At 38.2% G+C, this 15,672-nt stretch overlaps 1 protein-coding gene across 1 annotated transcript in view; it reads right to left on the bottom strand.

Annotated features, from left to right (window-relative positions):
• RORB (RAR related orphan receptor B) overlaps window positions 1-15,672 on the bottom strand; it is a 180,654-nt gene that overhangs the window by 44,400 nt on the left and 120,582 nt on the right. Inside the window, exons 2-3 of the mRNA XM_059071636.2 lie at window positions 7,691-7,776; window positions 3,345-3,486 (exon numbers count right to left, since the gene is read on the bottom strand). Coding sequence (XP_058927619.1) covers window positions 3,345-3,486; window positions 7,691-7,776 — 228 coding nt within the window. The remainder of the gene's footprint in view (window positions 1-3,344; window positions 3,487-7,690; window positions 7,777-15,672) is intronic.

The raw sequence follows: 15,672 nt of genomic DNA, 5'->3' as shown, positions 1-15,672 counted from the left end.
CTCCCATGACTAATACGCCACTATAGAAGCTGAAATTCAGGACAGAATGAAAGTCCAGTGGAGTCAACAGTTTTATCAAGCCATCTACTAGCAGTCATATTGTTTTAGTGACCAGGTATGGTGAAGTAAATATTCTTGGAGCCAGGCATAACTGACAGAAAACAAATGCAAATATTAAAATGAAGATGCTACTTTATGTCTGAGGGAAGCTGGGTGGTGTGTATATAGAAGTTAGGCGTGAGGGCATCTTACCTTGGCTACTGGTACTACTGCTAAAGCACTTTGAAAATATCTGCTTCCTCAGTAGAAGGTAGGTATAATAAATTAGTGGCAGGACACATACTACCTCTCATTCTTGAGCCCCTACTAGACATAGCTAATTAACCATAACCTCAGGGCTTCATAATCCTTTGATACTACATACTAGGCATTACTTATCAATAGGAGATAAAACCTGTTTAGCTTCCCAGGTATTAGTGTGACTTATTTAGTTTAAAGTACCCTATATATTCAAGGCTTATAACAAACTTCCTCTATATACACAGTAAAGAAGAATTTGTTTTCCCTTAGAGAGAAACATTTTTCTTCTGCTGAAGCCTCGTCTCCTCATCCCCAGCCACTACTATCACTCCTGAGCATTTCTCCTCACCATTAATTTGACACAAGCCATGCTTAGGAGGCATTTTGAAAGATGTCCCTGGAAGCCTCAAGATTGTCTCTGGACCTAAAATTAGGATGGATCATTATCCTTAATCCTCAGCATCCTTAGGTACTATCTTGCTTTTTCTTGCACGGAACTTGATGCTGTAGTAAATTTCTTCCCCCTTGAGAATAGACTGCGGCTCTATCCATAAATGATCCCCATGTCCCCAGCCCCGCCCCGACAATATATTTCTTTTATGTCATGAGATTCAGACAACCTCTTAGATTTTGTGGGCTGACGTCACTGAATCTGCCGTGGACCATATGCCCATCCCTTGCTCATGATTCTGTTCACCAGCACAGACCCACATGATCTCTCTTTCCAAATAGATATTTCCTTTTATTGTAGGAAGAAGCAACAAAGGCAAATACTCAATGGCTTAGTCTCTCTATAGAATTATTAATGGAACTTTTCAGATACTGTCAATTATTATGCTGCCCCCGTATTACAGAAATGAAGTGCAAAAGTATCAACTCAAATTCCCAGAGAATTTCACTAAAGAAATTCTGAAAACTATTTAACCTCCACCCTCCACTTTCCTCACTTTAGTTATGTGCAAGACACAGGGCTACAAAATTACCCTAAGAGTAAATGTATGTGATTAGCAAATCTAGAAAAACAAACAAACAAAATCAGCTAGTACATAGAAACGTTTTGGAAACCTACATCTTGTAGCTTTAGAAGCTACCTATAAACTGGAAGGCTCAACATCAGATTCTTTTTATTTTGGGGGTTAAATATATCTCATTGGTATATACTTTTGAGCAAGACGAGTTTATGTGGGTTGGAAATTAGAGAAATGGTAAACAAAAATTCAAGATGCAACTATCTGGAGAACGCAAGCTAAGAAGTAAACAGTGTGTATGTTTAGATACCATCTATGCAGAGCTAAATTTATCCAAATGACTAAAAGGCCTGCATTTAATCCAATAACTCATAAAATCCCTTTATATCAAGAGATAGTGCATGCCAATTATCTATATTTCTTTAAAATATAAAAGTATTTCTTTTTTTTTCTTTTTTTTTTTTTTTTTTCTTTTTTGGTCCACACTGCCTTGAACTTCATTACAGGGAGTGTGACCAGAGACACAGAATCCAATAAGTATCAGGGGCTTTGTCTGTGTCTCAGGCTCTAGGTAAAAGAGAATTCCATGATTCATTCAACAAACACTTAGGTGCCTGCTTTTTTTTTTTTGCGATACGCGGGCCTCTCACTGTTGTGGCCTCTCCCGTGGCGGAGCACAGGCTCCGGACGCGCAGGCTCAGCGGCCATGGCTCACGGGCCCAGCCGCTCCGCGGCATGTGGGATCTTCCCGGACCGGGGCACGAACCAGTGTCTCCTGCATCGGCAGGCGGACTCTCAACCACTGCGCCACCAGGGAAGCCCTAGGTGCCTGCTTTTAACCAGACCCTGAGGATACAGTGGGAACAAGACAGAAATGGCCCCAGGACACAGGGCTGCTCATAATCCAGTATAGGAGTGCTACGGCCAATGTCAGTGGGGAAAGAATTCGTTTAGGTGAAAACTTAAAAATGGACACAAAGTTAGATTAAATTCTTTGTGTGAGTTTATTTGTCCTCTTTCATTAATCTAAGAAGTTCAGTTGGGGTGCCAAGCCACTCATTTGGATTGGGCGTGAAGGTGGAGTACACACTTGAGTCTATTCTGAAAAGGACACCATCTACAGAACCCTTCTAAGACATGGAGCTCTGCTACAGCCTTTTTGGTCTTCATCATGCCCCTGAATAGTCCATATCCATTAATGGAGCTTCTGGGCTTCCTACAGAAGCAAGGTCTGTCCCTTAGCATCTCCACATCCCAAGCAACTTGTGCACCAGTCAGACTTACCCAGTGATCAAGTGGTCCAGGTCTGCCTGGTACTTTCCAGTTTTAGCTCAGAAAATCTCACATCCCAGGAAGTCCCTCATTCACAGGCAAACTTGGACAAGTGGTCACCTTTAGATCTAGGACTATGTGGCTCTCACCTAGCCTAGTTAGCACAGGTTGCTCCATGAGCTACAGAAAAGTCTTTCCTTTCTTCCAATGTTATAGGCAATACTATATATTTATTTGCTCTTACTTTTCCTCTTAATACACTGCCAGCATGTGGTTTTCTTTTCTTATCCCTTTGTCTAGAATTCTTCCAGCAGCTTAAACAGACTCCAGCAAAGCATCCATTTGATGCATCCATAAGATTCAAGCCATTTCTGTTTAATCATGTCACTGCCCTAGAGTGACATATACGTGTTAGCCAGTATATTATTTATACTTTCTAGCTCTGAAATTGTTTTTAATGGAAAATTCTTTTTCAGTTATCCAGCCTTGTGATTAAATAATTTTGAATGAAAAAAAAAAAAAGGCATACATTTGAAAGCCTTTTTTTTTTTTTTTACATCTTTACTGGAGTATAATTGCTTTACAATGTTGTGTTAGTTTCTGCTGTATAACAAAGTGAATCAGCTATATGTATACAGATATCCCCATATCCCCTTCCTCTTGCGTCTCCCTCCCACCCTCCCTATCCCACCCCTCTAGGTGGTCACAAAGCACTGAGCTGATCTCCCCATGCTATGCGGCTGCTTCCCACTAGCTCTCTATTTTGAAAGCCTTTAAGTAAGAAGTAGGAAGGCGATGCCTTACCATCTCTCGACATTCCTAGGGCAAGACACTTCTGCAGTCGGCAGTGTTGGCAACGGTTTCTGTTGGTTCTGTCAATTAAACAGTTTCTCTGCCTCGGGCAGGAGTAAGAGGCATTGTTCTGCTGGCTCCTTCTAAAGAATCCCTAGAGGGAGAAAGAGAATGGGAGGGAGAAAAATTTATAAGAAGCGACCATTAACAGAGATGATAGCTACATTTTCTACAGTGAACGTCGTTAACTGAGTTCACTTTTCAAAATTCTTTGGCTACCTCTCCTTGGACTGCTTACAGATGTTTCTACTGGGGAAAATTTGGACTCTCTGCAGAGATATGAAGGTATCATTCATTCATTCATTCAATCAATGTGTACTAAAAACATCTGTGCTGTTCTATGCAAAGTAAAACAGCATAGAGTTCCTTCCCCCAGAGAGCAGTGGGAAGGGAGTAGCAGAGGAGAGTGTCACATATGACAAAACTTCATGGGGACAGTAACACAGGCGTATGTCAAGTGCTGTGGGAGTGAGGAACTCTGGGTACTGAGTAGTGTGGGTTCAATATGCACCACTATCTTCCTAGTTTCTAAGATGCATTTTTATCCATTTGGAAATTTTTGTATTTGGCCAGAATGTAACTGGAAGGTGGTTTTTCTAACCAGTGATGTACCTCAGAGTCAACCACATCTTTGAATAAAGGAAATATGGTATACAAACTGCTCAGTAAAAAACAGACAGTAAGTAAAATCTGAATGAATGCTCTCTGCTTGGCCTCAGGCTGTAGTGATCTAGGAGGTCTTCATGCAAGTACGTTTAGGTCCTCCTGGTACAAAATGAACTGCCTTGGACCATACATCACCCTTATAAATAAACCCACAGCTGAGTCTATTATTTTTTTAAATTCTTTGGATACCACTCACCTTAGTTACCTTACCAAAATTCCTACTGGGGTAAATAAACATTTTCTCCAGAGATATGGAAGTATCCTTCACCCATTCTTTCACCTATTTAATTAGTTTCCCTCATCACTCCTTGTCCTTGAATTACAATAGAGCAACAGTGCAAAGTGCTACAAACAAAGCAGTGATCTACAAATAGATTTACCAAGAGAAATTTTAGGAAAAGATATCCCGTACTATCATCTCTCGGAAGGAGGAAGCCTACAAAAGGTCCAGGATGGTCACGCGATGCCCATCTCGCTGAGAGGCCTGGAAGAGGTCACCTAACTTCTGTCAAACAGTTTCCTCAACTATCAATGGGAAGATAGTGCAGGGCTGGGACTAGGGTGAGGCTGGTGAGGCAATCACCTTGGTCACACATTTAAGGGTTGCCAAAAGATGTGGTACTCAGGATAAACATTTTAACACTGATTTTACATGTTAAAAATCAACATTAATGCAAACTCCCCAAAAGTTTACATAAAAATAGAATTAAAATGATCAATTTTCCTTTTGTCTCAGGCTTCCATATGGCTTGGCAAGGCACTGTAACAGAGAGTTTGGCCAACCTTATGAAAAGCCTCAGAAAAGGATGAGTGGCCAAGTTCCTCCTTAGAGAGGACTGCCAGCTGGTTTTGTGGTTGTAATCCTCAAGCCATTCAACGACAAGAGCTAGTTTTGCCCCCACAGATCCATGCGTATTATTTATTTAATGAACCAGTGGTGGCAAAATAAGATATCCAATTGGCCAGTTCGCATGAACTCCTGGAGCCCTTAAACAAGAGATCACATCTAAGTCCCCAGGGGTTGAAATTATGTACTTCATATACTGTGAAAGCTGTCAGAAGGCATAACCTCAGCTCATCGGTCTTGATTGAAGATGACTTGTAATTTACATTTTACAAAAGAATTGTGTGGTTTTTACCTGTGGATACTCTTAAGTGCCACTTAGCAAAGGAGTTGACAGAAAAGACTTTTCTGAAGTCACAGCTACAGCCCTAATTTAAGGCCAACTTGACATTAATTGTGAGACATTTCTTGCTTATCTGTTGCTCATTACTGCAAATGAGGTTTCTGGCATGAAAAAGATTTCATTTTAAATTTTCATTGGATGAAAAGGAATTTGAATAAGTGCACAAGCGGAAATGTTGTTATTTAAAATGGGTTGTTTATATTGATCTGAAAACAGTATTATGAAAATTCAGAGGTTGATACTAAATGTGCTGACATTGATATCTTATTCTGAGCAGAATTTCCTGAGTTTGCTATTTGGAGAAAAATGTAGCATATTTACAAATGTGGGTGTTTCCATGAAAAAAAAAAAAAGTTGTGTGGTGTACAGTGTCATTTTGACTAAAACCTCAGAATATGCTTCAAAATAACATCATAAGTTCTTTGATCCTGGATTCCTTCTTTAAATAGAAAAGATGACAGGAGCCTAAATACTCATTCTTGGCTATTGACCTGTTGGACTCTATTTGTTCAGTAGTTAAATCTTTTTGGAAATCATTGCTTAAAATGTTTAGTTACTTAACATGACCATAGCCTCATATTTTGAAATCAGATATTTTCTAAATACAGCTTTATACAATGAAACACAGAACATTTCCACTTTGACATTGAGCTACAAAACATTGTTTCATGGGTACTGTGTAAACTAGACCAGAGCTCTTAAAATTGCATATTAAACCAACACGGTGGAAGTGATTTCACTGGAGAGGTGTCTGATTCCAAAATTATTAGTATTTAGGGGAATTCCCTGATGGTCCAGTCATTAAGACTCTGTGTTTCCACTGCAGGGGGCATGGGTTCAATCCCTAGTTGGGGGAATAAGATCCTGCACGCCACGTGGCATGGCCAAAAAAATTTTTTTTAAGTTTAAAAAAATAAAACAAACTTATTAGTGTTTATGAAGAAAACTGTTTGTCTATCTGCCCAGAGGAAGTAATAACTTATTCTAGGAGGGTAAAAAATTGCTGATTTGTAATTTTGCTTTATCGTTTCTTCTGATAAGTTGAAAAAATTGCATTAAGGTGAATAACATGCAATTCTTAATTATAGGTCTGCAGAAGAACAGAATACAAGGCACATCTCATGATGTTCAAAGATGGATTATTGCTAATCACCTCTAAAGCCAGTCAGTATGTTGATGGGTAGGACATTCATGTTATTCTGCCCCCTCTGCATCCCTCCCCTACTTTATTCTCATTTAGTCTTTTTTCTTTTCTTCCCTCCAGTTTCAATTCCAGGAATCATAATTTTTGAGACTATTATGAAGACACTGCCAATTTTTCACATAGCATGACTATTTGAGTTACAGTACGTTTTGTTTCATTTATATCTGAATGTCTTATAAGATTAAAGTTGGTTCTTAGAATTTTTGATTGTGCTGCATCTCCTTCAGTTTACTGACCTTAAATTAATGATTCACTCGTTTTGCATCTTTGATCAAAAATATAATTGCTTTTGCCAATAACTTTGCCAGTCTATCACTTTCCCCTCCTGGACTACGGCTGAATTTCATTTGCTCTGGTTGCATACTGCCCTTTAAAATTGCAGAACTGTTTTCATTTTCCCCTCGATATTTAGTCTCTCACCCTTTCTTTCCTTCTAAGGATTAAATTTAAACATTTACTCTTAAGTTTCAAATTTCTCTTATTTCAGATTAAGTCTATGTTAACTGCTATTCCTCCAGCTTTGTGTTTTAAAAATCAACTTGCTCACAGGAATTAGTTTGTCTTTGGAAGAACTGGTTCGATTTGTTGTGGAGGAGAACACTAGACTGAGAATGAAAAACAAACAAAGAAACATGCTTTTGGCCATGTTCTCTGACACTGGCCATATGACATAATACTTGTTTAGACCTCAGGATCTCATTGATGACGTTGGGGCAGATGATTTTTAACTGATCAGAGATTATCTGCTCCACTTTTAACATTCCATGCTTCCAGTTTTCTTTTATTTTTCTGGAACATGAGAATAAAGGATGGTCACATGCATATTACAACTGCTATCTCGATGGCTTTCTCAAGCAGGTAAATAAATACAGGGCCATTAGCTTATAATCTTTATTTTAACCTTTCATATTGATATAAATGTGCTGGGGTTTACTGGACACAAAACTGTTAAAACAGCAAATCAGTACTTATATCTCTGTAAATGTGAATAATTGAAGCTGTTAAATATTAATCCATTTTTAAGCACCTGCTGATGAGTTAGACAATGACAAAAAGGTAAAAGGCCAAAGAACAGAAAATCAACCCACCCACCCACCAAGCAAGAATTCCTGAGTGTCAGCAGCAGGCACAAGAACGCTTTAGCAGGACTTTCAAAAGGTGTCACCTCTTGCACTGTGACGTACACAGATGCCTGAGGAAAAGGCAGATGCTGCTGGCAGTACTGAGTTAAAGTCCCATACCTTGCAGCCTTCACACGTGATGACTCCGTAGTGGATCCCGGAGGATTTATCGCCACAAATTTTGCATGGTATCACTTCAATTTGTGCTGAAAGGGGAAAACAGATATTTTTGAGCTTATGGAGTTATTTTCTTTTCGCCCCCTCCGCTCTCCCTTCCCACCTCTCCCCGCCATGGCTCGGTGTTTGAAGACACTAGGATGGGGGTGGGGCTGTGAGATCACCCACTTCTATTTGAACGGCCCCCAGCTGCTTCTTCTAAGTAAAGGGCATCCATTTACCATTGTTTGTTTTGTTTTCCTCAAACTAAAAAATATAACCAGGGACCAGAAGTTTTCTAAACTTTTGCTTTCACTGTTTTCTCCTTTTTTTGAACTTGACCTTCAGTGCAGTGTGACTTAAAAATCCCTTGAACCTGTGGCTCTGGTTTTCTTATTTTGCACTTCGAACATTAAGTCACTGAGAATGATCACATTGCCTTATTTCAATATTATGTTACATAAGTAAATAAGGGAAACTGGAAGAGGTGGAGGTGACTTTATGCATTAAGTGGTTGGATGATTACTTGTGAAAATGCCAATGATGAATCAGTTCAATATTTATTAAGCATCTATATAACCACTAAAATAATAAAGGTTGTTGACACAAGATAAGATATACTAATGATGCTAATAATTTAATCAATGAAGCAAAATGAATACATGGAGATATCAGGGGAAAAATGATAAAGCATATGGGTACTATTACTTCAATAGGAACTGAAATAATTTCATTGGAGATGAAGACATTTTGATTTTGAAGACTATGTAGGAAGTACAAGGCAAAAGGCATTTCTGCAAGCAGAATGGAATGAAGGAGGCCCCGAATGATTGTGGCTTGTGATCACTGAGACAAGCAACTTGGTTCTAATGGAAACTTGGGCCATATGGTTGGATAGAGGGAATGATGTCAGATTTATCAAGCTGTTGGGAGTTAGGCAGAGGAATTTTCACCTGACGTCACTGGCCATAAGGAATCAAAGAAGGGAATGAAGAAATGATGACAGTGATAGTTTGGGTACTTTAGAAAGGTGAGTTTGGCAGGTTAACAAGAAACAAATGGAAGACTAACTAAAAGGCTACTCCTAACCTGGGTGTTAGGAGCTGAAGGCGTGAATTACATTGGTGGCAGGATAAATGGAGAGGAAGAAGCAAACAGAAAGACAGCTCAGTGGAAGAGGTGAGAAGATAAAAGAAAGAAAGGATACAGAGGTGGACACTGATGAACAATCAAAGGTGACTTCTAGCTTCCTAGCCTTGGGTGTAAGACTAAATAGGAGGTTTGACATACATGGTTGGTTGGTAAGGTAATTCCTTTGTGGAATATGATGGAGCATGGGACTTCCATTTTGCATGTGTGCAATTTGGTGTCATGTCTTGTAGACACCGGTGTATAGAATCTCTTGGAAAGATGATTTTAAGCCATCAGCTTTGAGATTATGGATGAATCCATGATATAAACTTTATTTAGAATGTAGTAATTCCTACGTCACTGATAGTATTCTCAGTGTTGTTAAAATTATACACAGTAGGAAGATCTGCTATTCCTGCTCCCAATTTAAAATAATTATGCAAAATATGCTTCAAAATGCTATATACATCAATCTGCCACTTGGATGCTTTTCTACAGTTTCTCACCCTTGAATATACAAAACAAATAAATGCAAGACATAACCCTCTTTTTCTTATTGTTTTCATTAAAAAAACAATACCTAGCTTTAGGGGAGCACATTAAATTTTTTAATATTAAATATTTCACAGTAAGTTCAAATCATCTTTATAAGCAAAAAATTCAGTCATGTCCCTATTTTTCATATGAGAAAACTGAGGATCCAGGTGGTTAATGACCCCCTTGAGGTGACTCGGGACATGATGATGGGAAATTAGCTGATTTTCCTGAGATTTCATTCAGTAACCCTTTCTCTGCTTCTCACAAAGATAAAATACAAATACAAATTTGAATTCCTATATTATTCCAATAGCACCAGTTAAAGAGATAATGATAAAAATATCAGAAGAGACAAATTCAACTAAAATACTTATTAGACTAAATGTTTCTATTTGCTTCTGATTTTATATATGAACTAGGATTAGTTTTCAAAATTTTGGGATATGAAAAAAATGTGAGATTTGATGTCACTCTATTCTGTTCTGTCCCCCTGGATTCTAGTCCCTAATCTGTTAATGACTGGGCCCATGACCAAGAAAAAAATCTCTGATCTCGTTTTCTGGTTTGTAAAGCTTAGCTGACAAACTTCATAGAGGTGTGAGGATTAAATGAGATATTTTATGTGGAAGTACCCTGCAAACAGTAAAGAGCTACAAAATGTCAATCTTCATCATCACCATCAAAAACATCATTATTTCTGATGTTTTTGGACAAAAAATATGACAAGCCACATTATTATTCCTTTATTAAAATATCTAATCATTAAACAAACAAATGACACTATAAGTTATTTGTACCAGGTTTTGTCTTTTTTTTTTTTTTTTCCAGTGTAACCTTTCCAACTGTGGATTTTTTACATTGATTGCAAAACTGACTAAAAATCCCAGGTATCCATTGTACAGTTGTTAGGTTTGTATGATATTAAGTCAGAGGTGCTCTTTGCATAAATTACTCCCCAGGGAGTAACTTACACATGGGGAGAATCTGCTTCAATAAGTTCTTAATTATAAAATGATCTAAGTCTAAAGGAAATGAAAATAGAGGTAATTTGCCCCCTGGGGTGTGAGAAGATGTTCTGGAAAGCCACAAAGGTTATCTTACACAACTTCGGAAATACAAATGGGATAAGGAATGATTCGATAGAGCATCTGCATATTTATACATATTTATAATTCTAGCTCAACATGTAATCCTGAAGAACCATAAACATTTTAACGGTATTTTTAAAGAGAAAGAAGTCACTTAAAAGTGTATAGGTGTAAGCCTGTTGTGTGGGAAGGGGTTATCAGTTTGGAAAAATCTATGACCATTTTTACCTACTATGGCAGAATAGATCATCTGAGGTTTATTATAGGTGAATATAAATTTAAATAATTTAAAGTACGAATCCTTTTCCTTTTCTCTCATTTAAAATAAACTGCTTCTGAGCTACAGATTCACAGTTCTCACTATTTATTTTATAAAGCACATCTTCAAGGCAGGGTATTTCAGACACTAATTACGACAGCACATCGCATTATTGCTCCAATGTTTGCCATTTCTAAATGTCTTGCCATTACACCAGTCATTGTTTCCTGTGCGATTGTCTTTTGGTGACTGCAGATCTAGAGACAAGCTATTTATTGGGGTTTCAAACTGAACGTCTAGGGAGGATTTGGTGGCTTGGACCTCACCAGCTGTGACAATGCAGGTGATAGAGGCTGAGGAGGGAGTTCAACTTCCATACTTTTGCTGGACTCATAGATTAATTCAACAATAGCTCTGTAAGACGAATTTAGATGGGCTGCAATGCCCTGAGAGATGGCTTGAGATGTGCTCATTTATGAGGTTTTCAATTTCTTATATCGTCCTTTCACTTACATTTTTCTATTGATAAGCCTTTGTGGAGACTGTAGTTAATTTTTATTTACCAATTAATTTTTTGTTTATAAAAGCAATCATATTTATTTGGAAATGATATTCTTATAGCATCAAAGAGTGTCAGGGAAGATTTAAAATAATTTGATGTTTTACTTCATATTAGAATAATTCATGAAGTACAACTAACTTAATATCCCCTGATTTGGCAGGCAGGTCCTATTCAGTGATTGCAGAGTAGTAATCCAAATTTGTCTCCCTATTTGAAGATGGCAGTTCTCACCCTGGAGTACTTCTGAAGGCCCTTCCTTGCTGAGGGGCCCTTAACACAGCATCACACAAAGCCACCACGCTTTTCATTCTCCCTGCTTCTCAAAATATACATATCTTTAGTTCTACTCCTTCAGAAGCCCCAGCTGTGACACCAGGTGTCAAGGTTAAATAAACTAATCCGGGCTAATGAGTTAACTAGAAAATGAATCACTTTGATTCATCAAAATACCTTAACTGTTAAAAGCATCCTAAGGAATGGTAGTAATATTGGACCTTTTACGTACTTTCTGGTTGGTGGAAACATTTTTTACTGTGTGAGCTCCTATGGCTCTCCTCTCCTACCATTCCAACTCTTATACCTCAACCCGGCCATTTTTATATTCTGGCCATTTTAAATCCATTGAGGACAGAGTCCAGGTCATACTTCTTTAAAAATATTTTCTATGGAGCCTGAAAGAGAATTCTTATAACTCCTTAAAGCAATAGTCCTAATTTTTTTTCTCTCAGTACAACCAAAAGATTTGACACTCCCTTTTATGAAAGAGGCTTTAAGTAATACTGATTTTCCATATTTGGGGTGAGGAGAAGAAATCAAAATCTCAAGACTGGAGTGGATATGTATTTTGAAAAAGGCCCCCTGGTGATTCTGATATGATAAAAGGCTCCCAATGAGAATTAAAGGAATCTAGTTATTAACAAGGAATTCTCTGTAGCACGTAAGCCACCTGCAAAGGAAATAAGATCCTGGGATAAGGCCAGAATCTGAAAATACTAAGGAGTGACCAGTAGTTCTCTCTATATTTCCTGGCTTTTGTTTGGGGGCTATACTTGCAGCATCTTTTGTTTTCTTAAGGGAAATATGAAGCATCTACCCCTAACCAGGATAACTCCCATTCCTGGACACTGGGTTTGCCTGTCAGTTCCTTCCCAGAATTTTACAGTTATGCTAAAAGTGGGCAGTGCAGGAAGAACTCTTAATGTCTGAATGAAGCACAATTGCATATGTAAAAATTTCCAATACAGATGACTATTTTGGTTAAAAATCTTTTTGCAGATGGTCTCAGTAGCCCAAGTTGTATCTCCTACTTAGATTGTATCTCATGTATCATTTGTGGCAAATCCGAATTAAAATCCCTGTTTGAACTCTTTTCCTCTCTCATTGGCAGATTAAGTATCTACCTCTATTAGGTACAAACCTTTGTGATATCACATAGCAACAGCCCCAAAAGATGAAGCAGGTATTCCTGAAATCTGGTTCCACTGTAACTTTGATTTATCAGAAAATAGCCCCAAGATTGGGGTGGGATGAAAGTGTGGAAAAATGAGACCCTCAGGAAAAAAGTAAAAGTCTTTGAGCCTTTTCCCTTATACCATGTTATGTGGTAATTTGAAAAGATTCCAGATATTGGATCAGGTTTGTGTTCTCGTTTATCTCATCAGGGCACACAGTATCTTAATCCCAGCGTCCTGCTTAAATACCAAATATAGTGCATGAAATTCAGTGTACTCTAATTCCTACTGGAATGCCCTCACATCTATCAGTATTTGGGGTCACTCTTTCTTCTCCAGCTCTTCTCTGTAGTATTCTGGGTGGTGTTCTGTGTGAGCTTTCTGTTCTATTCAGTTGATAGACAGCTTCTGAATGATCTAAAGATACCATTTATTTTTATATCACTATAATTCCCTACACTGTATATCACTGGAAGCTACAGTAAGAAAAAAATTATTATCACATGATAATGGCAAAAAATGATTTTTTCCAAAGGCATAATTTGTAGGATTATCATGAAGGGAGTTGATTTATCTTTTGCATATTAGCATTTACCCCTAAAGAGTCGCTTGCTTACTCTGACTCCCCAGAAGAGTGAAACAACAGAAAATGAGACCAACAAAGTCCAACAGAGAACAATGACAGAAATTAGTATTATCATTAGTAGCATTACTGATAATAAGTTAAGTATCCCCCTTGGAAGCAAAGCAAATCACTTTTGTAAGTCGTCGTGGTTTTAAACTCATAATTTTTGAATTAATTCCCATTAAGTACATCTTGTCCTGTCAAAGTGTTAATTATAATGAGATAATGTGTGTGTAGGACCTTGACATCATTCAGGTCGATAGCAGTTAATGTCTCCTATGACCAGTCACAGTGTGGTCTGTAGACCAGTTGCATCGGCAGGACCTGTGAGCATGTTAGAAATTCAGACTATCAAGACTTGCCCAAGCCAACTGCATCAGAATTTGCTTTGTAACAAGCTCCCAGGGCAGTATTCAAATTCGATAAGAAATGTTCTATGATGTCCAGGTAATTACAGTTTTAGCTACTGTGAGAACTGACGGAATTTTTAGTTTCGCTGGCATTACGGGAAATTAAAAACTTTACAGGACTCTGGAAAAGCAGATTCTGCTATTGTCTTTTAGGCACTTCTCTTTTGTTCAAAAGGCAGTAAGACGATTGAAGGGTTAGTTATAAAAAACTCTGGTCATTAAATGCCAAGGCAGAAGAAAGAGAAGCCAGAATAGTCCCAGAAACGTCTTGCTTTACTGTACTGAACATCCAGTGTACCGGTTTCCTCTGCATATTTAACGGTTGTCAGCTGTGCCTACATCTTCTTCCTGTTACAACACTGCACTGCATGGTAGTGTGTCCTCCCTCTTCTGTGGACTCCCTCTTGGGGTTCTGGATTGCTAGCTCACTCTCTGGATCCTCAGTATGAAAAAGCTTCTCTTGAGAAGATTAAAAAAACAGTTTTTCTATTTTAAAAATGGAATTGCACCAAGTTTACTTCTTTTGTTAAATGTAAGAAGGTCAAACAGTGTTTGAAACAGAAATGAACGCATTTCGGCTAGCCATGGTAATTCTGGAAATGAAACATTTGGAATGCTGTCCCATCTCACGGAAGCAGATTAGTTAACATAGAGTTCAACAGCCATGATGGATACTCATCACATTCCTCTCCTCTATCATAGTGCTGTCTTGAGACCTGCTACTCAAAGTGTGGTCCCTGACCAGCAGCACTGGCACTGCTTGGGTGCTTGATAGAAACGTGGGCACTTAGGTCCTACCCTAGACCAACATAATCAGAATCTGCACTGTAAGAGAACCTCTGTGATGCACATGCAGAGAAACATTTGAGGAGTTCTGGAAGAGAGAAAGGAAAGACCTTCTACAATTTAACTCTCAGGGTATCTGCCCTCAAGCTCCAACTCTCTGTGAAGAGAAGTTTATATAAGAAAAAAAGACATGCATCTTCTTTGATAGCTAATTCTTCCAGTTGTAAAAAGAAGAAAACAGCAGTCATTGTGCTGCAGTGAAAAAACTTGTCTCTCTTTAGTTCCTTAATTTGTTTCTGAACCCCCTTCTCTAGTCTCCATTTAGCTGAACACTTCAATAGGAAATTCAAGTTTATGCAGCACCACCTTCACTGAAGGAGGGCAGGGATGGAGAAACTCCACACACCAGGTCACACAGATGATTCAGAGTGACCAGGCAGAGTTAATTCTCTGGAGAAAACTTCAAAACAGCAAAAAAGCCTCTTTTCAGAAGATGAAAAAATACAGCTTTTCTATGTTAAAAATCTAATTGCATTAAGAGAATGAAGAGACAAGTCACAGACTGAGAGAAAATATTGTAATACACATATCTGATAAAGGACTTGTATGCAAAATATTCAAAGAGCTCTTAAACTTCAAAAACTGGGCAAAAGATCAAAACTGACACCTCACCAAAGAAGATATACGGACAGCAAATAAGCATATGAAAAGATGCTCAATGTCATATTATATTAGGGAATTACAAATTAAAACAACACACTTGTTAGAATGACTGAAATCTAAAAAAAACTGACAATACCAAATGCTGGCGAGGATGCAGAACAAAGGGAATTCGTTGCTGGTGGGAATGCAAAATAGTACAGCCCCTTTGGAAGACAGTTTAGCAGTTTCTTACACAGCCACATGGTGTTACCATATGACTCGGCAATTGTGCTGCTACGTATTTACCAAGTGAGTTGAAAACTTATGTCTACACAAAAACCTGCAAATGGATGTTTATGGCAAGTTTACTCATAATCACCCCAAACTGGAAACAAACAAGCCATCCTTCAATAAGTGAGTGGATAAACCCGCTATGGCACATCCAGACAATGGGA

Source organism: Kogia breviceps, chromosome 8, assembly GCF_026419965.1.
Source record: "Kogia breviceps isolate mKogBre1 chromosome 8, mKogBre1 haplotype 1, whole genome shotgun sequence".
Taxonomy (NCBI): domain Eukaryota; kingdom Metazoa; phylum Chordata; class Mammalia; order Artiodactyla; family Physeteridae; genus Kogia; species Kogia breviceps.
This window is presented reverse-complemented; position numbering and strand designations above follow the sequence as displayed.